Source organism: Psammomys obesus, unplaced genomic scaffold (genome assembly GCF_907164565.1).
Source record: "Psammomys obesus unplaced genomic scaffold, mPsaObe1.curated_primary_1811, whole genome shotgun sequence".
NCBI lineage: Eukaryota > Metazoa > Chordata > Mammalia > Rodentia > Muridae > Psammomys > Psammomys obesus.
This window is the reverse complement of record NW_026596064.1, coordinates 73,320-99,158: the sequence shown is the minus strand read 5'-3', so window position 1 is coordinate 99,158 and position 25,839 is coordinate 73,320. Positions and strand designations below refer to the sequence as shown.

Sequence of the window (25,839 nt, the reverse complement as noted above, 5' to 3'; positions counted from 1 at the left end):
TGTATGCTCAGAACATGATACATACAATACATATGAAGCAAACTTAAAAATGACTTTCTTACTGACAGTAAGATCTGGAGAGGACAGGAACTCTACAAGGAGAGCAACAGAACCAAAAATTCTGAGCACAGGGGTCTTTCCTGAGACTACTATTCCAACCAAGGACTATACATGGAGTAACCTAAGACCCCTGCACAGATATAGCCCATGGCAGTTCAGTATCCAAGTGGGTTCCATTGTAATAGGAAGAGGGACTGTCTCTGACATGGCCTGATTGGCCTGCTCTTTAATTACCTCCCCCTGAGTGGGAAGCAACATTACTAGCCCACAGAAGAAGACAATGCTATCACTGCTGATGAGACCTAATAGACTAGAATCAGAAGGAAGGAAAAGAAGACCTCCACTAAAAGTGGACTCGGGGAGGGGCATGCATGCAGAGGGTAGATGAAGAGAGGGGTTGGGATGGGAGGAGAGAGGGAACTACAGGGGGAATTCAAAGTGAATAAAGTGCAATTAATAAAGAATTTTTAAAAATGACTTTCTTAAACAAAACTATGAAATTAAAAAACAAAGGATCAATAACATGCTAAGACATTATAGGAACAGAGAAAACAGTTTATTCAAATTTTTACCAACTATATTCTACATTAACGTGATAATTATTTACGGTAATCACTAAGGGTAATCAGAATACAGTTTCCTATCTTTTATAGCATGACATCCTTAAACTTTCAGAAAGAGTAAAATTACAATGATCTGCTCCATGTATCTAACATAAAAGTTAAGTACAGAAACATCGAGTTTTCAGAACCATGTACTTGAAGAACTATGGGGGAAAATGTGCAGTTCCTGGACAGCAGGTCATGGTAGTGAACACTTAAATCTATCGTGGGAGCATACATGAACATAGTTTTTCAAAGGTAAAGCTTGGCCTAATTGCCAGTCCCACTGAAGAGGTACAAAGAATGCGCTCCTATTGCTTTGGCATTGTGGTGGACTCCTTCTGCTGTGACCTAGTCTTCAATACACAGACTTTCAAACCATTCAACATTTCTTTCCAATTCCTGCTCAGACATTTCTTCAGTGGTGTTTGGATGTGTTATAGATACCTTGAGGGGAAACCACAGAGATGCTTCCAGAATCCCAATCCTGATCCTGGCTGTTAATTAAAACATTTTGTTTACTCCTTATCAGATTTTAAATTCATGATTTTTTTTCATCTATAGCATATGTAAAAGATATTGTTTCAGAATTTTGTGTACATTTCAGAATTTTTACTTTTACAAAGTTCAGTTATCTAGTTTTCATTTAAGACTTAGTCAGCAGTGCTCATCATAAAATTTTCTATGCATGAAACATATTTAATCTGAAGCTAAGCTGTTTTTTGTTTAATATATAAAGTATTATTTAAAATAAAATTTATATCTTTGGATTCTGAAAGAAAAGTGACAGAAATAGTTTCTAAATGCACAAGGAATTAAACTTGTAGTCTATTAAAAACTTAGGAATGAAAAATAATCCATAATATACTTTTATATTTTTTAATTTTAATTTTATTTTTATTAATTACAGTTTATTGACTTTGTATCCCAGCTGTAGTCCCCTCCACCACCCCCTCCCAATCCCACACTGCCTTCCTCTTCTTCACCTATGCACTCCCCCAGTCTAATGATGGGGGTGTTCTCCTCCCCTTCCATCTGTCCATAGTCTATCAGGTCTCATCAGGACTGGCTTTTTTGTCTTCCTCTGTGGACTGGTAAGGCTGCTCCCCCCTCAGGTGGAAGTGATCAAAGAGCCAGCACATGAGTTCATGTCAGAGACGGTCCCTGTATTTTTGTAGAGCTATCTTTCATTTAATTATTGACAGTAACAGAGAATTTTATTTTATAAAAAAATTTAATTTACTCTCACAGATACCTTTCCCATTTTTTGGCAATTATATTAAAGCTACTTTTATTCTTGAGTATATTAAAAATTATATACTTATAATATTATGTATTATATATATTATGTATTATATATATACATGATGTGGAGGGGTGTTTGTGCAAACAAATGAGTCTGGATATCTGAGGAGGCCAAAATAGAACATCTAATCCCCTAGAACTATAATCAGAGGAGGTTCTGATCTGTTTGACATGGGTGCTGAAAACCAACCTCACATATTCCGCAGGAACAGCAAGAATTCTTAGCTGCTGAGATAAACTCTTAACTACAGTCCTCTAATACATTTTTACCTAGAAATGGACACAATTATAACCACAGGACTTTTAGAGTAAAAGAAGATATTTCTTCTCAAACCAGGCACTGAATCTCTCTGCAAAAGTAAACTGGGTTACCCACTGCTTTAGTTGACACCGAAAGAATCATATTATGGGGCAACTTATGTTCCACTCAGGCTTCAAGAGTGGCTATGTGAGTCTCAAATAGTCTCAATGTTGGCAGTTAGGATCCTAGCAGTCACATACCAGGTAGCAAGACATGGTTGCATTGGGTTCTCATAGCCAAACTCCCCACTCCTCTCCTGTTTTCCCTTCATTTTCAGGTTTTCTGTCCCACCCTTTGATGAAGCCCACATCTTCTCACAAGCAGTCTCTCCATTTGTCAATCAGACACAGTCTGAAATAAAAGGAGGGGCTTGAACAAAACCAGAATAGGGGTTTTGCATACAGCCAGCATGCACCTGGAATCCCAGAAACAAATAAGAAGGGGTGCTGAGGTATATCTTGTGCACTGGACTCAGGAAGCTGAATCTGAGTGTTTTCACAATGACTCTGGCTCCACTACTCCTTGTCCTCCTTTATCACTTAGCAGGTGAGTTGACTGAAGGAGTTCTGGGAGAGTAACTGCCTCTTGCTTGGGATGTTTGGCGCATAGGCTGGTCTGTGAATGGGGTTGCCTTGTTCTTACTGACTTTTATTATTTTCTTCTTACAGGGTCAATGGGCCAGTTTAGTCTGACTCAGCCAAACTCTGTGTCAGGGTCTCTAGGAAGCACAGTTACCATCCCCTGCCAACCCAGCAGTGGTAACATTGGAAGCTATTATGTGCACTGGTACCAGCAGCACTTGGGAAGATCTCCCACTCTTGTGATAAAGTACAATAATGAGCGACCATCCGGGATTCCTGATCGGTTCTCTGGCTCCACTGACAGCTCCTCCAACTCAGCCTCTCTGAGAATCAGTAACCTGCAGACTGAGGATGAGGGTGACTACTTCTGTCAGTCCTATGATAGTAGCTATAATCACAGTGATGCAAACCATGGAGGAAGTGATACAAAAACTCCCCAAAGCACCATCTGTGAAATCTCTTGTTAAAAGGACTCTTGACATTTCATGTCTCCTTTAAAAGTACTGCTATTGGTGGTGTTAGGACATAATTTCCTCTAGATTTCACTTCAAGATTCTGCTCCCCACAACGTTTGCATAACTGACTTCTTTACACATTTGTGTTCAATCCATGGAGTGGAAATGTTTGAAAACAGCAATTTTAGAGGGCACTACTACTGACAATTTTTGTCAGAGAGTTCCTTACATGTGTGAGGTCTTTATCACCGTCTCTGACCAAGAGTCACTTGCATATTTTCATTTTTCCCTGCATTATGACATTACTGACTCTATAGTGCCAAATGTATCTGTAATATAGAGAAGCCTCTGTTTCAAGAAGTTGTAAGTTATTCAGAAGTCCCTGACTTTGACTCTTATTTATGTCACTAAGGCATAAAGATGAGAATTTATGTCCCCAAGTTGCTGTCTCCAGCTGCTAAGCAAAACAATAGTGCTTTATTCAAGTGACTGTTTAGATGAGAGCATCATGTTCTCATGAGGACAATGCCCGAGTTGCCCAATTCTGTAGCAGACCCAACCATGGTCTATAATGAAATGTTAGTGTCAGATCTAGATACATGTAAATGCTAAAATCTACATTCAGTGCAAGTACAGATATAATAGAACTTTCTCATCCCATGAACTATCCTTTTTCTGTAAATCTCATAAAAGCATGGTACTGGAATATGTAAGATAAAAAAAAAAAAAAGAATGACCAGTGAAAGAGCCAAAGAAAACAAAAAATCCTGCATTTTCTGTTTTCCTTTGTTTTATTAATTACAGTTTATTCAATTTGTATCCTCCCATAAGCTTCTCCCCTCCCGATCCCACCCCCTCTTCCCCTTCTTCACGCATGCCCCTCCCCAAGTCCACTGATAGGGGAGGGCCTCCTCTCCTTCCTTCTGGTCTTAGTCTATCAGATCTCATCAGGAGTGGTTGCATTGTCATCCTGTGTGGCCTGGTAAGGCTGCTCCCCCCTCAAGGGGATGTGATCAAAGAGCAGGACAATCAGATTATGTCAAAGGCCATGGCAGTTTAGTGTCTAAGTGGGTTACATAGTAATGGGGAAAGGGACTGCCTCTGACAAATCCTGCCTTTTCAAGAATTATCTCTATAAAATTATATAAAATGTCTAAGTTCACATCTGAACGAAAAGTAGTGATCATACTCAAGTATATCACATTTAAGAAATAATTAAATGACAGTGAGAAAGAAAACATATTTCAAAACCAGAACTGAGTATACTTTTACTTGTCCTCTGGTTTATTTTACTAACAAAATGAAAACAACTGCCTAGGAGAAATGGACTGCTCACTAATGCTTTTTTTTCCAGCACATTTTTTTCAGTTTCTCATAATTTTCCGTTTATGGAATATTAAACATTTATACATTAGATATACTATATATTTATATATTTTTCTTTTCTGATATCTCTTCCATATCTCTATATAGATAACTTTGTCATATAAGACGCAAAGAAACCACTAAGTAAATTGAAGCAATAATGTAAAGAGAGGAATTAGTTAGGTAAAAGATGTCAGTAATTACATGAAAACTTGTCTTCTGCTACAATCATTCAGTGAAGAATAAGGAAAATGATCACTGTAGGATGAGCATGGAGGTGCAACAGGAAGACACAGAGAAGTCTTCTCTGTGGGGATAGAACAAAGGATGCAGCTAGATGACTCCATGGTCTAGTCAGCATTTAAATGAACTCTCATAGGGCATCATGCATAGCCAAGAGAATCCTGGTTTGGGTTAGGACTTAAGATCCATTTTGGACAGGGGGGCCAAGATGGCAGCGCCGGGAGAGCACTGTGTCTGAGAAGCGGGACAGCACTCTCCGGTGCAGCTACCAGGAGACTGAACCTTGGGCCCTAAAACTACAGCGATCTTGTTTCCCAGGTGAGGGGAGACTCCCATGGAGTGGGAATCAGTCAGGTCCACTCTCGGGCCACCCAGCCAGAACCCGAAAGAGATCCCGGGTAACTCGGGCATTGGGTCTCAGGCGAGATCCTCAGGCCTGCATGTCCCAATCACTTTTCCAGGCTGATGGGAGGGCACAAGGGTGCCAGAGACTGAGAGTCCCAGTCGCAAGAAAACCCCACGGGGAAGGAAAGTTGCAAGACTGATCAGGGGGTCACCCAGTCTTTCCCTGGAAAAAGTCTCACAGACCTCGGGTACTCGCCGCCATCACAACTGAGCTCCCGCTACCGCTCTCCAAGCAGCTGCGCCCTCAGCTCACCTGTACGGCCAAGCTGCATGCCCCAGTGCGACAGAGTCTGGGAATCCCTGTCCAGAGACTCCCGGGGAAGGAAGAAAACCTTGGGTCACCTAGGTTTTGCCTGGGGAAAGTCTCGCAGACAGCAGACCGGTGAGTACACCCAGCCATCAAGGATCTGGGCCCAAGTGGGGAGCATAGTCTTATTGGGAACCCAAATCCCTCAGACTAGCAGGCGGGCACTTGTGCCGCCAGCCCAGAGACCTGCTTTGTACCAACTACTCCTTACAGACAGAACTGTGTGCCCCAGGATACCAGAGTCTTGGAGCCACTGTCTGGAGAAACCCTCACAAGGAACAAGGAACGAAGCAAAGGGGACGGACTTAGGCAACCCAGTATACCCCTCAGAAAAGGTCCCACAGACTGGCCCAACCCAGGGACCTGCTCTGACCCAGATAGCCTGCTGTTACCAGGAGAGCAGTACTCACCGGCCACAGATTACCCCTTGGGTTTTGGGGCACAGAGCCCCAACCTCAGATCTACAAAAGACCAGGAACTCCAAGATCAACCCCCAGATACTGCTCCAAGGGGCAACCAGTTATCCCTAACAAAACTGACCAAACCATGGGACACACAGGTTACAGCAGCTGATCACTAAATTTACAGCAAGAAACACAGAAGCAGGGCAGCTGTCTCCAGGACTTCTCCCAGTGAGAGGAGAGCCCTCTCGACTAACAAGGACCACAGTTACCACCCAGGTCTCTATGCCTGAGGTGAGCTGTAGCAACTCCTGAAAAATACGGGCCATCCAGTGACTATACCCAAAAAGATGAGAAGGCGTCCTTCAGGAAAAACCATATTCCTGCCAAAGGAATTCGCTCCACCACAGGATTCCAGGAACCACCAGAAACTAACTTCAAACACCTAAGATAGCCCAATGGGTAGAGGACACCGTAAAAGTTCAACCAACAAAAGCCAGAGCAATATGGCATCTCCAGAACCCAATTATCCAGGGACAAATAGCCCTAGACACCCAAGCATAATTGAAATTCAAGAAGATGATCTAACATCTATGCTCATGAAGAAGATAACAGAGGAAACAAATAAAATACAAAAAGGAATACAGGAAGCTACAACCACACAGTTTGTGGCCTTTAGAGAGAAAATGCTTAAATCACTGAATGAAATAAAAGAAACAAAGGATTGTTCAAACAAACATCTGAAGGAATTGATGGAAAAACAGGAAATTACAGCCAGACAGGTGAAGGAAATCAACAAAACGACTCAATATCTGAAGACAGAACAGGAAAAATTAAAAAAAAAAAAAACACAAATGGAAAAAATTGTGGAGAGAAAGAACTTAGAAAAGAAAGCAGGAACTACAGAGGTTAGCATAACCAATAGGCTACAAGAAATGGAAGAAAGAATATCAGGTGTGGAAGATATAATGGAAGAAATAGATGTATCTGTCAAAGAAAATGTTAAATCTAAAAAATTCCTGACACAGATCATCCAAGAAATTCAAGACAACATAAAAAGACAAAACGTAAGAATAATAGGAATAGAGGAAAAAGAAGATTCCCTGCACCAAGGCTCAGAAAATATTTTCAACAAAATCATTGAAGAAAATTTCCCCAACTTAAAGGAGAGGCCAATAAGAATACAAGAGACCTACAGAACACCCAATAAATTAGACAAGAAAAGAAAATCCTCCCGCCACATGATAATCAAAACCGTAAGTATACAGAACAAAGAAAAAATACTAAAAGCTGCAAGAGAAAAAGGCCAAGTAACACATAATGGCAAACCCATTAGAATCACACCTGACTTTTCAACAGAGACTATGAAAGCCAGAAGGGCCTGGACGGATATCATACAGACCCTAAGAGAAAACAGATGTCAACCCAGGCTACTATACCCTGCAAAACTCTCAGTCCTCATAGACGGAGAAAACAAGATATTCAATGACAAAAACAAATGTCAACAATACCTACACACAAATCCAGCATTACAGAAGACACTGGAAGGGAAAATATAACCCAAGAAAATTAGCTTCTGTCAAGAAAACACAGGAAATAATTAACCTCACTACAGTAAAACAAAAAGCAACCAAGCACACAACCTTATGACCACAGCCAACATCAAATTCAAAGGATGTAACAGCCACTGGTCATTAATCTCTCTCAACATCAATGGACTCAACTCTCTAGTAAAAAGACACAGATTAACAGAATGGATACGTAAACAAAACCCAGCAATTTGTTGCATACAAGAAACACACCTAAGACACAAAGATAGACATTACCTGAGGGTAAAGCGATGGAAGACGGCTTTCCAAGCAAATGGATGCAAGAAGCAAGTAGTAGTAGCCATTCTAATATCTGATAAAATACTTTCAAACAAAATTAATGAAAAGAGATGGGGAAGGACACTTCATACTCATCAAGGGAATATTCCACCAAGAAGAAATCACAATCCTGAACATCAATGCCCCAAATACAAGGGCACCCACATTTATGAAAGAAACATTGATAAAACTTAAACCACACATAGATCCCCACACACTAATAGTGGGAGACTTCAATACCCCACTCTCAAGAAAGGACAGGTCAACTAAACAGAAATTAAACAAAGAAACAATATCTCTGACAGAAGTCATGAATCAAATGGACCTCACAGACATTTACAGAACTTTACACCCAAACACAAAAGAATTTACCTTCTTCTCAGCACCTCATGGAACCTTCTCCAAAATAGACCATATAGTTGGTCACAAAGCGAACCTCAACAGATACAAGATGAATGAAATAATCCTTTGTATCCTGTCTGATCACCATGGAATAAAGCTGGACCTCAACAACAACAGAAATAACAAAAAGCCTACACACACATGGAAACTGAACAATTTGCTACTAAATGACAGCTGGGTCAGGGAAGAAATAAAGAAAGAAATTAAAGTCTTCCTAGAACTCAATGAAAACGAAGACACAACATACCTAAACCTGTGGGACACAATGAAAGCAGTGCTAAGAGGAAAGTTCATGGCACTAAGTGCCTTCAAGAAGAAATTTGAGACAGCTCATTCAAGCAACTTAATGTCTCAATTAAAAACCCTAGAAAAAGAAGAAGCAGATACACCAAAAAAGAGTACATGGCTAGAAATAATCAAACTTAGGGCTGAAATAAATTAATTAGAAACAAATAAAACAATTCAAAGAATCAATGAAACCAAGAGCTGGTTCTTTGAGAACCAAATCAAAACAACACTGAGATTTCACCTTACACCCATCAGAATGGCCATGATCAAAAACTCAAGTGACAACACATGCTGGAGAGGTTATGGAGAAAGGGGAACCCTTCTCCACTGCTGGTGGGAATGTAAACTTGTTCAACCACTCTGGAAATTAATCTGGCGCTCTCTCAGACAACTAGGAATAGGGCTTCCTCAAGATCCAGCCATAACACTGCTAGGCATATATCCAAAAGAGGCTCAAGTACACAAAAAGGACATTTGCTCAACCATGTTTGTAGCAGCTTTATTTGTAATAGCCAGAAACTGGAAACAGCCCAGATGCCCCTCAACTGAAGAATGGATGCAGAAATTGTGGTACATCTATACAATGGAGTATTACTCAGCAATGAAAAATAAGGAAATCATGAAATTTGCAGGTAAATGTTGGGACCTGGAAAGGATCATCCTGAGTGAGTTGTCCCAGAAGCAAAAAGACACACATGGTATATACTCACTCATATAAACATACAACATAGGATAAACCCACTAAAATCTGTACATCTAAAGAAACAAAGCAAGAGAGAGGACCCTAACTAAAATGTTCAATCCCCATCCTGAAAGGCAAAGAGGATGGACATCAGAAGAAGAAGAAAAACTAGGAACCTACTACAGAGGGCCTCTGAAAGCCAGAAGAAGAAAACAGGAAACAACCTAGGAACCTACCACAGAAGGCCTCTGAAAGCCTCTGCAGTATAGACTGTCAAAGCAGATGCTGAGCCTGATGGCCAACTGTCAGGCAGAGTGAATGGAATTTTATGTAAGAAGTGGGAAATAGTAAGAGCTGGAGAGGACAGGAACTCCACAAGGAGAGCAACAGAACAAGAAAATTTGAACACAGCTAACTTCCCAGAGACTTATACTACAACCAAGAACTATTCATGGAGATAAGCTAGAACCCCTGCACATATGTAGCCTATGGCACTTCAGTGTCCAAGTGGGTTACATAGTAATGGGAAGAGGGACTGCCTTTGACAAAATCTGATTGGCCTGCTCCTTGATCACCTCCCCCTGAGGAGGGAGCAGCCTTACCAGGCCACAGAAGATGACAATGCAGCCACTTCTGATGAAAACTGATAGACTAAGATCAGAAAGAAGGAGAGGAGGACCTACCCTATTAGTGGACTTGGGGAAGGGCATGCATGCAGAAAGGGGAGGGAGGGTGGGATCGGGAGGGGAGGAAGGAGGGGCTTATGGGGGATACAAAATGAATAAAGGGTAATTAATAAAAGTTAAATAAAAAAATAAAAAAGATCCATTTCGATGATTAAATAAAAAAGTGAAAATAAAAATTGTGTGGACATTTCAAAAAAGTAGAAAATGAAAAATATATATGTAAATGTTTTGCTATTTTATTCCATGTTGGACATCCAGATTGCTGACAATTTGTTTGCAGTATGAAGGATCAGAAGGCAGATGACACACATGCATTGCTGGAGTCTCTAGGGGAATTAACCAGATGGCTTGTACAGCAGCTCTCCTGTAATGTGGGCAACTGTGGGAAGCTTAATCGGAGAGAGAGGAGAAGAAGAAAGAAGAAGAAAGAAAATAGGAGTAGGAACGAAAGGGAAAAGTATAGAGGGAAGAAAGACTTTAAACTAAAACTTGAGTAGGTGGAGGAGGAGCATCCCAAGAGGTGGAAGAAGTTTGCAGATAGATACAGGAATAAAGTGCACAGCTGTACAGTCCTGCCACACAGCTCAGAAAAATGAAAGAATCGATTTTCTTTCTGCTTAGGAAAGGTGCACTCACTCTGTCTAGTCCTGAGCCACAGGAAGACAAGAAGGAATAATAAGAACTGCCCCTTGGAGAGCATGGTGGTACACAGCTTAAATCCCAGCACTCGAAGACAGAGGCAGGCAGAGTTCTGAGTTTAAGAGGAAACTGATGTATACAGTGAGCTCCAGGAGAGGCAGAGCTACACAGAGCAATCTGTCTTGAGAACAAAGAAACAAACAATTAGAACTACCCATGGTCAAATACACATACACATACACACATATGCATACTTCCTGGTTGTGTACAAAAATACGTACATAAGTATGAACATAAATATGTATAGAAGATACCAGACTTTTAAAATGTATCTCTTTTGGGGGTGGCACCAACATAAATAACAGAAGAAAAGACTAAATAACACCGTGGTCAGGCGCCACACACCTGCTCATCCAAATGAATTGCTTGGTGTGAAAAGCAGCTCGCTTTTTTTATTTGATAAGACACAAACCCAAGAAACTTCTATACAGTCACAGTAGGCATCTTGAATCAATGCTGTGGAGTTTCACAATAGATTTTACATATTTTATACAAATGTATTTTGTGTACTATTTTATGTACTTAGCCATCATCCAGACCAAAATTTTTATGACAGGATTAGAACCAGAAAAGCATTTAGCCTTTTGTCCTGTTTCATACCTCATGCCAATACCTGCATTCAGTCTTCCCACTTCCCCTTTTATTCAGCCTTTTTTGTTCTCTTTTCTTCATGTTAACTGTACCCACGTGTATGATTGTTTATGTAAATTCAGATACTACTGGTTAGATTTTGTATATAAGAAAGAACATGAGGGTATGAATGTGTTTATTACTGTACATTCTAAGTCTATGGATTTTCTTGTAAGTTTCTTAAATCCATTCTTCTTTTAAGCTAAATAATATTGGGGGGGGGTAACATAAAATACTTTTCATTACAACATGCATATAAAACATTTTTAAGCTAAATAGTGTCTGTAAGTGGGTGTGTTTATCTATGTGTGTATGTTCCAGAATTTCATAGTCCATTCATGGATTGGACTATGCTCATTTCAGGTTCTTGCTATAAGCCAATGAAGCTGTAATAAACATGGGATGCAAATATCTTTATGGTAGGGCGTGAAGTTCTCTGAGTTTTTTCCCAGGACTGAAAAAATCTCTAGACTGATTTCTACAAGGTCTGAATTCACTTATGTACTCAAAAGTAAGTGTTCCTTTCCCTCCACATTCTCTTGAACATTCATTGTCAGACTTGTTTATGGCAGCCATGCTGACTGGGGGAGGTGGTATCTCAAAGCAGTTTTACATTGAATTTCTCCAATGACTAGGGATACTGACCATTTTAAGAAATAGTTATTGTTGATCTGTGTTTCTGTTTCTCAAAGTGTCTATAAATCTCCTTTGTTTACTTGTTCACAGATGGTTTTATTTCGCTCCTATTTAATATTTTCAAGTCACTGTCAACCCTTGAGTATTAGCCCCTGCTGAACTACAGCTCATAGGGATTGTTCTCTCAGTCTGTGGGTTGTTTACTTTGCTGACTCTTTCCCTTGTCACAAAGATAATTTTGTTTATTTTATAATTTTTTATTTAACTTTTATTAATTACACTTTATTCATTTTGTATCCCCCCATAAACCCCTCCCTCCTCCCCTCCCAGTCAAAACCCTCCCCCCCTTTCTTCATGCATGCCCCTCCCCAAGTCCACTGATAGGGGAGGTCCTCCTCTCCTTCTTTCTGATCTTAGTCTATCAGTTCTCATCAGAAGTGGCTGCATAGTCAGGGTTCTAGGTTATCTTCATAATTAGTCCTTGGTTGGAGTATGAGTCTCTGGGAAGTTCCCTGTGTTCAACTTTTCTTATTCTATTGCTCTCCTTGTGGAGTTCCTGTCCTCTCCAGCTCTTACTATTTCCCACTTCTTACATGAAATTCCATTCACTCTGCCTGCCAGTTGGCCATCAGGCTCAGCATCTGCTTTGACAGTCTGTACAGCAGAGGCTTTCAGAGGCCCTCTGTGATAGGTTCCTAGGTTGTTTCCTGTTTTCTTATCTTCTGATGTCTATCCTCTTTGCCTTTCAAGATGGGGATTGAACATTTTAGCTAGGGTCCTCTCTTTTGCTTAGTTTGTTTAGATGTACAGATTTTAGTGGGTTTATTCTATGTTGTATGTTTATATGAGTGAGTATATACTGTGAGTGTCTTTTTGCTTCTGGGAAAACTCACTCAGGATGATCCTTTCCAGGTCCCACCATTTACCTGCAAATTTCATGATTTCCTTATTTTTCATTGCTGAGTAATACTCCACTGTATAGATGTACCACAGTTTCTGCATCCATTCTTCAGTTGAGGGGCATCTGGGCTGTTTCCAGCTTCTGGTTATTACAAATAAAGCTGCTACAAACATGTTTGAACAAATGTCCTTTTTGTGTACTTGAGACATTTTCTGATATATACCTACGAGTGGTATGGCTGGATCTTGAGGAAGCACTATTCCTAGTTGTCTGAGAAAGCGCCAGATTAATTTCCAGAGTGGTTGTACAAGTTTACATTCCTACCAGCAGTGGAGAAGGGTTCCCCATTCTCCAAATCCTCTCCAGCATGTGTTGTCACTTGAGTTTTTGATCTTGGCCATTCTGATGGGTGTAAGGTGAAATCTCAGGGTTGTTTTGATTTTCATTTCCCTAATGGATAATGAGGTTGAGCATTTCTTTAAGTGTTTCTCTGTCATTCGATATTCCTCTACAGAGAATTCTCTGTTTAGCTCTGTTCCCCATTTTTTAAGTGGATTACTTGGTTTGCTGCTTTTCAGCTTCTTTAGTTCTTGATATATACTGGATATGAGTCCTCTGTCCGATAAAGGGTTGGTGATGATTCTTTCCCAATCTGTAGGCAGTCGTTTTGTTTTGATGATGGTGTTCTTTGCTTTACAGAAGCTTTTCAATTTCATGAGGTCCCATTTATTGATTGTTGCTCTTAGAGCCTGTGCTGCTGGTGTTCTGTTCAGGAAGTTTTCTTCTGTACCAATGAGTTCCCCACTTTTTTTTTCTAGCCGATTCAATGTGTCTGGTTTTATGTTGAGGTCTTTGAACCACTTGAACTTCAATTTTGTGCAGGGTGATAAGTATGGATCTATTTTCATTTTTCTACATGTAGACATCCAGTTGGACCAGCACCATTTGTTGAAGATGCTATCTTTTTTCCATTGTATGGTTTTGGAATCTTTGTCAAAAATCAGGTGACCATAATTGTGTGGGTTTATTTCTGGGTCTTCTGTTCAGTTTCATTGATCCACCATTCTGTTTCTATGCCAGTATCATGCAGTTTTTATAACTCTTGCTCTATAGTACAGCTTGAGATTAGGGATGGACATACCTCCAGAAGATCTTTTATTGTAGAGGATTGTTTTAGCAATTCTGGGTTTCCTGTTATTCCATATGAAGTTGATAATTTTTCTTTCCAGGTCTGTAAAGAATTGTGTTGGCAATTTGACGGGAATTGCATTAAATCTGTAGATTGCTTTTGGTAAGATGGCCATTTTTACTATGTTAATCCTGCCAAGCCATGAGCATGGGAGATCTTTCCATCTTCTCATATCTTCCTCTAATTCATTCTTCAGAGACTTGAAATTTTTTTCATACAAGTCTTTGACTTGCTTGGTTAGGGTTATACCAAGGTACTTTATGTCCTTTGTGGCTATTGTCAATGGTGTTGTTTCTCTAATTTCTTTCTCAGCCCTTTTGTCTTTTGTATACAGGAGTGCTACTGATTTTTTTTTTTTTTTAGTTAATTTTATATCCAGCCACATTGCTGAAGGTGTTTGCTGTAGGAGTTCCCTGGTAGAGTTTTTGGGGTCACTCATGTATACTATCATATCATCTGCAAATAGTGATAATCTGACTTTTTCCCTTCCAATCTCTATCCCCTTGATCTCCTTCAATTTTCTTATTGCTCTAGCAAGGACTTCCAGCACTATGTTAAAGAGATATGGAGAGAGTGGGCAGAGTGGGCAACCTTGTCTTGTCCCTGATTTCAGTGGGATTGCTTTAAGTTTCTCTCCATTCAGTTTGATGTTGGCTATAGGCTTGCTGTATATCGACTTCACCATGTTTAGATACGTGCCTTGTATCTCTGATCTCTCCAATACTTTAAACATGAATGGAGGTTGTATTTTGTCAAATGCTTTTTCAGCAACTAGGGAGATTATCATGTGTTTTTTTTTCTTTCAGTTTGTTCATATGGTGGATCACATTGATGGATTTCCATATATTGAACCACCTCTGCATAACTGGGATGAAGCCTATATGGTCATAGTGGATAATATCTTTGATGTGTTCTTGTATTCGGTTTGCAAGTAATTTGTTAAGTATTTTTGCATGAATGTTCATAGTGAGATTGGCCTGAAATTCTCTTTCTTTGTTGAGTCTTTATGAGGTTTGGGTACCAAGGTGACTATGGCTCCATAGAATGAGTTTGGTAATGTTCCTTCTGTTTCTATTTTGTGGAATAGTTTGAAGAGAATTGGAGTTAGCTCTTCTTTGAAGGTCTGGAAGAATTCTGTGCTGCAGCCATCTGGTCCTGGGCTTTTTTGGATGGGAGACTTTTGATGACTGCTTCTATTTCTTTGGGGGATATAGGATTATTTAATTGATTTACCTGGTCCGGATTCACCTTTGGTAAGTCAAATCAATCAAGAAAATTGTCCATTTCATTTAGATTTTCAAATTTTGTGGCATATAGACTTTTGAAGTGAGTCCAAATGATTGTTTGGATTTCCTCAGTGTCTGTAGTTATGTCCCCTTTTTCATTTCTGATTTTGTTGATTTGGGTGGTGTCTCTCTGCCTTTTAGTTAGCTTGGCTAAGAGTTTGTCGATCTTCTTGATTTTCTCCAACAGCAAGCTCTTGGTTTCATTGATTCTTTGAATTGTTTTATTTGTTTCTAATCGATTGAAATCAGCCCTGAGTTTGATTATTTCCAGCCGTCTGCTCCTTTTTGGTGTGTCTGCTTTTTCTTCTTTTTTGGTGTGTCTTCTTTTTCTACGGTTTTTAAGTGGGCCATTAAGTTGCTTGAATGAGCTGTCTCTAATTTCTTCTTGAAGGCACTGAGGGCTATGAACTTTCCTCTTAGCACTGCTTTCATTGTGTCTCACAAGTTTGGGTATGTTATGTTTTCATTTTCATTGATTTCTAGGAAGACTTTAATTTCTTTCTTTATTTCTTCCCTGACCCAGCTGTCATTTAATAACAAGTTGTTCAGTTTCCATGTGTGTGTAGGCTTTCTGCTATTTCTGTTGTTGTTGAGGTCCAGCTTTATTCCATGGTGATCAGACAAGATACAAGGGATTATTTCAATCTTCTTGTATCTGTTGAGTCTTGCTTTGTGACCAACTATATAGTCTATTTTGGATAAGGTTCCATGAGGTGCTGAGAAGAAGATAAATTCTTTTGTGTTTGGGTGTCAGGTTCTGTAAATGTCTGTGAGGTCCATTTGATTCATGACCTCTGTCAGAGATATTGTTTCTTTGTTTAATTTCTGTTTTGTTGACCTGTCCTTTCTTGAGAGTGGGGTGTTGAAGTTTCCCACTATTAACGTGTGGGGATCTATATGCGGTTTACATTTTATCAATGTTTCTTTTACAAACATGGGTGCTCTTGTATTTGGGGCATTGATGTTCAGGATTGTGATGTCTTCCTGTTGGAATTTTCCTTTAATGAGTATGGAGTGTCCTTCCCCATATCTTTTGATTAATTTTGGTTGAAAGTCTATTTTATCAGATATTAGAATGGCTACTTCTGCTTGCTTTTTGGGTCCATTTGCTTGGAAAGTCGTCTTCCAACCTTTTACCCTCAGGTAATGTCTATCTTTGTGCCTTAGGTGTGTTTCTTGTATGCAACAGATTGCTGGGTTTTGTTTACGTATCCATTCTGTTAATCTGTGTCTTTTTACTAGAGAGTTCAGTTTGTTGATGTTGAGAGAGATTAATGACCAGTGGCTGTTAGATCCTTTGATTTTTGATGTTGGCTGTGTTCATAAGGTTGTGTGCTTGGTTGCTTTTTGTTTTAATTATTTCCTGTGTTTTCTTGACAGAAGCTAATTTTTTTGGGTTGTATTTTCCCTTCCAGTGTCTTCTGTAATGCTGGATTTGTGTGTAGGTATTATTGAAATTTGTTTTTGTCATTGAATATCTTGTTTTCTCCGTCTATGAGGACTGAGAGTTTTGCAGGGTATAGTAGCCTGGGTTGACATCTGTGTTCTCTTAGGGTCTGCATGATATCTGTCCAGGCCCTTCTAGCTTTCATAGTCTCTGTTGAAAAGTCAGGTGTGATTCTAATGGGTTTGCCATTATATGTTACTTGGCCTTTTTCCCTTGTAGCTTTTAATATTTTTTCTTTGTTCTGTATACTTACTGTTTTGATTATTATGTGGCTGGAGGATTTTCTTTTCTGGTCAAATTTGTTGGGTGTTCTGTAGGCCTCATGTATTCTTATTGGCTTTTCCTTTAACTTGGGAAAATTTTCTTCAATGATTTTGTTGAAAATATTTTCTGGGCCTTTAGAAGTGAATCTTCTTTTTCCTCTATACCTGTTATTATTAGGTTTTGTCTTTTCATATTGTCTTGGATTTCTTGGACGGTCTGTGTCAGGAATTTTTTGGATTTAACATTTTCTTTGACAGATATATCGATTTCTTCCATTGTATCTTCTACACCTGAGATTCTTTCTTCCATCTCTTGTATTCTGTTGTTTATGCTTACCTCTGTAGTTCCTGTTTTCTTCCCTAAATTCTTCCTCTTCGTTATTTTCTCCATTTGTATTTTCTTTAATTTTTTCAGTTCTATCTTCAGGTCTTGAGTTGTTTTGTTTACTTCCTTCACCAGTCTGATTATATTTTCCTGTTTTTCTTTTAGTTCCTTCAACTCTGTCTCTTTTATTTCTTTCAGTGATTTAATTATTTCTTCTCTGAAGGCCACAAACTGTTTGGTTGCATCTTCCCATATTTCTTCACAGATGACCATAATCTGCTTGTCTTTAACATCCTCCATTTCTTTACGGATAGCCATGATCTCTTTTGTTTTATCCTCCTCTAATTCTTTACTTATTTTATTTGTTTCCTCTATTATCCTCTTCATCAGCATAGATGTAAGGTCATCTCTTTTATTTTCTATAACGCTGGGTTGTTCAGGGCTTCTTGCCCATGGATGGCTGGGTTCTGGAGATGGCATATTTCTCTGTCTTTTGTTGATTGAGCTTTTTTTCTGACCTCTACCCATTGGGCTGTTTTAGGTGTTGGCTGTTAGTTTCTGTGCTTCCTGGAGTCCTGAGGTAGGGAGAATCCCCTTGGCCAGAAGATGATTTTTTCTGAAGGAGTCCTCCTCTGTTTTTTGGTTATGGTCACTGTGTGGCCAGTGTTTCTCAGGAATTGCCACTGCTCACCTCAGGTGTATAGCCCTGAGTAGTAGCTGTGGTCTTTGTTAGGCAGGGGGGCTCTCCTCTTACCCATAGAAGTTCTCAAGACAGCTGCCCCACTACTGGGTTTCTTGTTATTAATTTAGTGCTGCTGTTGTTACAGTTTTCCAGGTACAGTCCTCTTGAAGAACCTGCTGATTCCCTAGCTGTGGGGTTTTTGCCCAATAGGGAAACTCAGTCTGTTATCCTGGGGCACATAGTTCTGTCCGGGAAAGTGAGAGGAGCACCAAGCAAGTCTCTCGGCCAGAGGCTGAGTGCTCTGCTCTGGGCCTGAAGAATGTGCACCTAGGTTGAATTGGTGCCTGGGGGCGCCGCTCTGGTCTGGAGGCTCGTAACTGAGGACTCCACTCTGGTCTGAAGGTTGGATGCCTCAGTCTGGACTGGAAGCTGTGAGTCCCTGTCTGGGATATCAACTGCCGGCACTGCTCTGGTCCAGATGCTGTGGGTGCAGCCCTCTTGAAGGACCAGGGATTCCCACAGTTTTGTCAGTCTAGCTAGGGATAACTGGTTGATCCTTGGCACAGTATCTGAGGGCTGTAATGGCTCTCTGGCTTTTGTAGGTCTTAGGATGCAGCTGTGTGCCCCAGTGCCCTAGGGGTACTCAATAATGGCGGCTGAGCACAGCGCTCCTGCCTGCATTAGAAAGCTAGAGCCTAGAGTCTGCGTGAATCCAGAAAGTCTTTTGGTGCTGGGTGTCTTGAGCGTTAGACCTGATGATCCCCCTGCTGTGGGGTTTCCTCCTGCCAGGGACACCCAGTCTTTGCTTTGGGGACCGCTGTTCTGTCTGGGGTTACAAATCGAAACCACAGGCACAGATGCCTGCCCGTGACTCCACCTTTCTGGCCTTTGGGAGCCTGGGCGTCTGCCTAAACTGGGTAATTTTCCCAAGACCTTTTCAGGGTGGTGGTATCAGCTGAGTGCTCTGAGATCAGACCAACCATTTCCGTCACTGTGGGTTTTCACCTGACAGTGAAACTCAGTCTCTGGTGCCCTGGGGTCCACAGTTCTATCTGAGGCTGTGAATCAGGCGTGCAGGGAGGGCTCTTTGCCGGAGCCTGGTTCCCTGGCTTTGGCTCCAGGCTGGCTCCTGGGGCGCTCATGGAACCCAAATATTTTCCAGGGGATGTCTGGGTGACCTAAGGTCGGTCCCAATCGTTTCCTAATCTGTGGGGTTATCTCTAGACTGGAAAATCTAGTCTGTGATGTTGTGGGCCCACAGTTCAGTCTGGGACAGTGACCAGATTACACTGGCGTGTAGCTCTGGGCTGGAGACCAAGCACCTGGCAGAACCGGGATCTCTTCCGTGGTTTAGCCGGGTGAGTTAAAGCTGATTGCATCCCCCACCGTGGGGTATCCTCTCACCTGGGAAACACAATAACTTGTGTTTTATGGCCGCGAGTTCTGATTGCTGGTCACTGTGCTGATCCTGCTGTGCTGCTGCTCAGAATGAGAGTCCTCCTGGTGCCGCCATCTTGCCCCTCCTCAGAGATAATTTTATTTTTATGTATCCGTCTGGTGGAAGCTGGTATTAGCTCAGGTGCTGTTGATGTTCTTTATAAAATTGTATGCCTACTCCTTTAGTTTCAAGGTCATCTCCTGGGCTTTCTTTGCAATTTTTCTGTTTTAGGGATTAAATTTAAGTCTTTGAACTATTTTAAATTGATTTACTTACAAGGTAAAAGATATGAATCAAATTTCATCTTTTTTGAGTACATGTCCAGTTTTGCTAGCATCATTTGTTGAAATGTCTATTTTCACTTCAAGTATATTTTTGTTTTGTTTGTAGAAATTAAGTGGACATAGTTTTACCATTTTATTTCTGGTTCCTCTATTTGTCCAGCAGTCTTTATAATACTGGAACCAGTCTCTCTTTGTAGTATAATTTGAGGCAATTCTCATATTGTTTTTTCTAAATTTGTGAAACATGACATGAGAATTTTCTTTTTTTAATTAAATTTTAATATTACTTACAGTTTATTAACTTTGATCCCAGCTGTATGTAGCCTGCTCCCTCATTCCCTCCCTATCCCAACCTCCTTCATCTCCTCCCTGCCCCTTTCCAAGTCCTCTGATAGGGGAGGTCCTCCTCCTCTTCCATTTGACCCTAGCTAATCAGGCCTCTTCAGGACTGGCTGCAATGTCCTCCTCTGTGGCCTAGCAAGGCTGCTCCTACATTGGGGGAGGGGGCAGGGGCGGTTAAAGAGCCAGCCATTGAGTTCATGTCAGAAATAGTCCTTGTTCCCTTTATTAGGAACACACTTGGATACTGAGCTACCATGGGCTACATTTGAGCAGGGGTTCTAGGTTATATGCATACATGGTCCTTGGTTGGAGATACAATCTCATAAAAGACCCCTGTGCCCAGATACATTTCATAGTTAATGCTTTAATCCTGTAAATTAATTTAGATAATACAGAAATATTCACAATGTAAATTCTGCCAATCCAGTAACATGGCATGTTTATTCAGACTCCATTATCATATATGGTTTCCTTTCTCAATACCTATAAATTTTCATTGTAGAAGTCTTTCATTATTTTGTTAAGATATACTCCCAAATACTTCACTTTGAAGGGAGTTACTTGTGATAGAATATTTTTTTCTAAATTGCTTTCTCAAAGAGTAAACTTATTATAGCAAAAGGTGCTTTTTATATATTAATTTTATATCTTGTAACTTTCTTGTGTTTACTAAATTTAAGGGTTTCCTACTAGACTCAGTACGGCCTTTTATTGAAAGAATCCTGTCTTTATAGCTGAATAGTATTTCATGCTGTATATGCAACACATTTTCATTGTCCATTCATCTACTAAATTGCTTTTAGGTTATTTGCGTTTAAGGCTATTGTGAATAGAGCAGTAATGAACATCATTCAACTAGTATCTATGAATTATTATGTCTCTTCCTTTGGGCGTATATCTAGGAGTGATACAACTGGATCCTATGGTGTACATAGTTTAGTAGTTTTTACCATCCACCATGCTGATTCCCACAGTGGCTTCACCCATGTGCATTCCCATCCACAGCTAAGGAGTGATCCTCTCTATCCACAACATTGTCAGCATTTGTGTCAGTTGTTTGGTGGATCTTAGCCATCCTGAATGGAGTAAGATGAAACCTCAAAGTTGTTTTAATTGCATTTCCCCAATTGCTAAGGATATCAAACACCTTTTCAGGTATTTCTTTGTGGATTTTTTTAAATTAAATACTTTGTGAAATATTTTGGTATTTAAACTTGCAGGGTAACTTCCTTGCCCTTTGCTAAACATCATGTAATCTAAAGCAAGTTGACGAAATCTAAACCTTTCATATGTGATGGTTTATGCAACTGTATTTAGACTCTACTATGGAAAACATGTGGTGACCTTCAAATATCATCAGATGAAGGACTTTCTTCCAATTTTGCTTTACCAATTTATTAGAATATATCTAGTACGGAAAACTGGATTTAGTTTTTTTTTTTAAGAATTTTTTTTTAGATATTTGAAATCTTCTCTGATTATATTCACATTCATCATTTCTCTTTTTTGTCAGGAATTCTTTAAGTTGGGAAAATTTTCTTCTATGGTTTTCTTTAAAATATTTTTTGGACCTGAAGGCTGGTATCTTTTTTTCCCTCTATTCTTATTAATCTTACATTTTGTCCTTTCATGTCATCCTTGATTTCTTGGATGTTTTGTGTTTGGAACATTTCTGATTTTACTTTTTCTGTGAGAGAAGTATCAATTTCTGCAAGGGTATCTTCAGCACCTAAGATTCTTTCTTCTATCGCTTGTTTTCTGTTGGTGATGCTTACCTTTGTGGTTCCTGATCTTTTCTCTAAGCTCTCCAGCTCCAGGGTTTTCTGTGTTTGTGTTTTCTCTGTTTTTTTTTTTTTTTTTTTTAATTCTGTTTTAATGTCTTGCACCATTTCCTTCATCTGTTTGAATGTGGATTCCTGTCTTTCTATGATGGCCTCAGTTTTTTGGTTTGTTTCCTCTCTATATACCACTAATTGTGCCTCTAATGTTTGGCTGTATTTGCCTGTATTTTTTTGAGCACTTTGTTCATTTCCTCTTACTTGCCTCCATTTGTGTGGCTTTTTTTTTTTTTTTTGAGAGATTTGTTTATCTTCTCTTTATGTGCCTCTAATAACTGGGTAAGTACAGCTTTAAAATCATTTTCCTGTGTTTCCATGAATTGAAATATCCATTGATTTTGGGGCTTATGAAGACATGATGTCCTGATTTTGTTTCGTGTGTCCTTACGCTGACCTCTGGCCATCTGCTTATCTGTAACCGTCCCTGTATTTTCCTGGAGTCTCTACATCAGACTGGGTCCATCTTTTTCTGGTGTCTGGAGTATTCTTCAGGAAGATGAGAGAGGTTCACTGGTTTGAGAGAGAGTGTGCATTGGCCTTTCAACTGTACCTGCAGTAGTTAGATCCACAGCTGCAGATGCACAAGTGCAGGTGAGCAAGCGTTCGTGTTTGCGTGTAAATGTGCCTTGAAGGACAGGGTGCTACAGAGTGTAGATTCCTGGAGTGTTGGGGAAGGTGAGGCATAGGAGGGTGTGTTGATGCTGGTGCTGCTCTTAGGTGGAGTGCGCATGCGCAGATTCCCTGAATACCTCAGTGGCTTACAGGCCTGTCATGTTATACTGTCCTTCTGGGATTCAGATCTGCGTGGGCTCTGGAAGTTGTTTTCCTTGACTCCACCGGTAAACCCACAGCACAGGGGCTTCAATGTTGATAAGGCTTTCCAAGAATCGCCATGTTTTCCACAGTCCGTGTGTGGGTGGGAGAGATTAGATGTCTGTCTGCTAGGGTAGAGGGACCCTGGGTCTGGGGCTCTGCATGCACTCACTTGAAGGCACTCACTAGCAGGTTTAATCAGATAGCACAGATGCTTCCCCTGTTCTCTACTCTTAGATTTGGGCCTACCAGGTCAAATGCATGTGTAGGAGCTCCATCACCTCAGTGGTGCTACAGCTGCAGAACCTGTAGGCTGGTATAACAGCCAGCTGGAAATCCAGCCATAGAGGCAGAACTTGGAGGCTGCCGGTACAGATGCCGTCTGGGAGGCTTTTGAGACCCAGGGACCTGTGTGACCCAGGGTATCTCAGTGTCCTGTTCATCTAGCAGCCTTCGACTGAGGGAGTGTGAGGCCTGCCTTCTCTATCTCAGGTAAAGAGAAGGGAATTCTGTGCTAGGAGCCCTGAGCACTGCAGACATCCTCGAGGAAGGAGGGAGCCCATCAAGGGGAAGTTCAAGGGCACTGAATGTTCGCCAGTCTCAGTCCCCCGAGAAGTCCGCTGAGGACCTGGGTCCAAATGGTCTTAGCTCACAGGTTGTGCCTTCTCACCCAGGAAGCCTCAATGTTGATATCCTGGATTCAGCAGCCCCTCCACTAACCAATTTTGAAGTTTCAGATTCTCTGTCCCTCAGATACAGTATTCACTGAAGACCACCATCTTGCATCCCCTGAAGTGCAGATTTTTTTTATTTTTATTTTATTAATTGCAATTAATTCATTTTGTATCCCCCCATAAGCCCCTACCTCCTCCCCTCCCGATCCCACCCTCCCTCCCCTTTCGGCATGCATGTCACTCCCCAAGTCCACTGATAGGGGAGGTTCTCCTCTCCTTTCTGATCTTAGTCTTTCAGTTCTCATCAAAAGTGGCTGCATTTTCCTCTACTGGCCTGGTAAGGCTGCTCCTCCCTCAGGGGGAGGTGATCAACGAGCAGGCCAATCAGATTATGTCAGAGGCAGTCCCTCTTCCCATTACTATGTAACTCACTTGGAAACTGAACTGCCATGGGCTACACCTGTGCAGGGGTTCCAGGTCATCTCCACGAATAGTCCTTGGTTGGAGTATGAGTCTCTGGGAAGTTCCCTGTGTTCAAATTTTCTTATTCTGTTGCTCTCCTTGTGGAGTTCCCGTCCCCTCCAGCTCTTACTATTTCCCACTTCTTACATAAAATTCCATTCACTCTGCCTATCAGTTGGCCATCAGGCTCAGCATCTGCTTTGACAGTCTATACTGCAGAAGCTTTCAGAGGCCCTCTGTGGCAGGTTTCTCAAGGACATCCTTAGTATTTTCTGTATTTTCTCATTGTCTGTTGTTATATCTCCTTTTTCTTTTTTTAATGTTATATATAATTTTATTAATTATACTTTATTCACTTTTATCCCCCCCATAAGCCCTTCCCTCCTCCCCTCCAGGGCACACCCTCCCTCCCCCTTCTTCAAGCATGCCCCTCCCAATTCCACTGATAGGGGAGGTCCTCCTCTACTTCCATCTGATCTTAGTCTATCAGATCACATCAGAAGTGGTTGCATTGTCATCTTCTGTGGCCTGGTAAGGCTGCTCCCCCCTCAGGGGGAGGTGATCAAAGAGCAGGCCAATCAAATTATGTCAGAGACAGTCCCTCTTCCCATTATTATGTAACCCACTTGGACACTAAACTGCAATGGACTACATCTGTGCAGGGGTTCTAGGTTATCTCCATGCCTGATACTTGGTTGGAGTATGAGTCTCTGGGAAGACCCCTGTAAACAAATTTTCTGGTTCTGTTGCTCTCCTTGTGGGGTTTCTGTCCTCTCCAGCTCTTACTATTTCCCACTTCTTACATAAGATTCCATGCACTCTGCCCAACAGTTGGCCATAAGTCTCAGTGTCTGCTTTGATAGTCTTCAGGGAAGAACCTTTCAGAGGGCCTCTGTGGCAGGTTCCTAGGTTGTTTCCTGTTTTCTTCTTCCTTGGATGTCCGTCCTCTTTGCCTTTTGGGAAGGAGATTGAACATTTAATCAGGTCCTCTATCTTGATTAGTTTCTTTAGATGTACAGATTTAACTAGGTTTATCCAATGTTATATGTCTATATGAGTGAGTATATACCATGTGTGTCTTTCTGCTTCTGGGACAACTCACTCAGGATGATCCTTTCCAGGTCCCACCATTTACCTGCAAATTTCATGATTTCCTTATTTTTCATTGCAGAGTAATACTCCATTGTGTAGATGTGCCACAATTTCTGCATCATTCTTCAGTTGAGGGGCATCTGGGCTGTTTCCAGCTTCTGGCTATTACAAATAAAGCTGCTACAAACGTGGTTGAGCAAATGTCCTTATTGTGTACTCTTTTGCATATATGCCTAGGAGTGATATACCTGGATCTTGAGGAAGCCCTATTCCTAGTTGTCTGAGAAAGTGCCAGATTGATTTCCAGAGTGGTTGTACATGTTGACATTCCCACCAGCAGTGGAGGAGGGTACTGCTTTCTCCACATCCTCTCCAGCATGTGTTGTCAGTTGAGTTTTTGATCTTGGCCATTCTGATGGGTTTAAGGTGAAATCTCAGGGTCGTTTTCATTTGCATTTCCCTGATGGCTAATGAGGATGAGCATTTCTTTAAGTGTTTCTCTGCCATTCGATATTCCTCTGTCGAGAATTCTCTGTTTAGCTCTGTTCCCCATTTTTAAGTTGGATTACTTGGTTTGCTACTTTTCAGTTTCTTTAGTTCTTTTCATATACTGGATATTAGCCCTCTGTCAGATAAAGGGTTAGTGAAGATTCTTTCCCAATCTGTAGGCAGTCGTTTTGTTTTGATGACAGTGTTTTTTGCTTTACAGAAGCTTTTCAGTTTCATGAGGTCCCATTTATTGATTGTTGCTCTTAGAGCCTGTGCTGTTGTTGTTCTGTTCAGGAAGTTGTCTCCGGTACCAATGAGTACTAGGCCATTCCCCACTTTTTCTTCTAATCGATTTAATATGTCTGGTTTTATGTTGAGGTCTTTGATCCACTTGGACT

At 40.7% G+C, this 25,839-nt stretch overlaps 1 gene segment (V, D, J or C); it reads left to right on the top strand.

Moving 5' to 3' along the window:
• Positions 1–2,739: 2,739 nt before the first annotated feature.
• Positions 2,740–25,839, top strand: part of LOC129689793 (immunoglobulin lambda variable 6-57-like) — a 71,051-nt gene continuing 47,951 nt past the window's right edge. The window contains 1 exon segment of the V gene segment in view: positions 2,740–2,814. Within this exon segment, the coding sequence occupies positions 2,769–2,814 (46 nt within the window).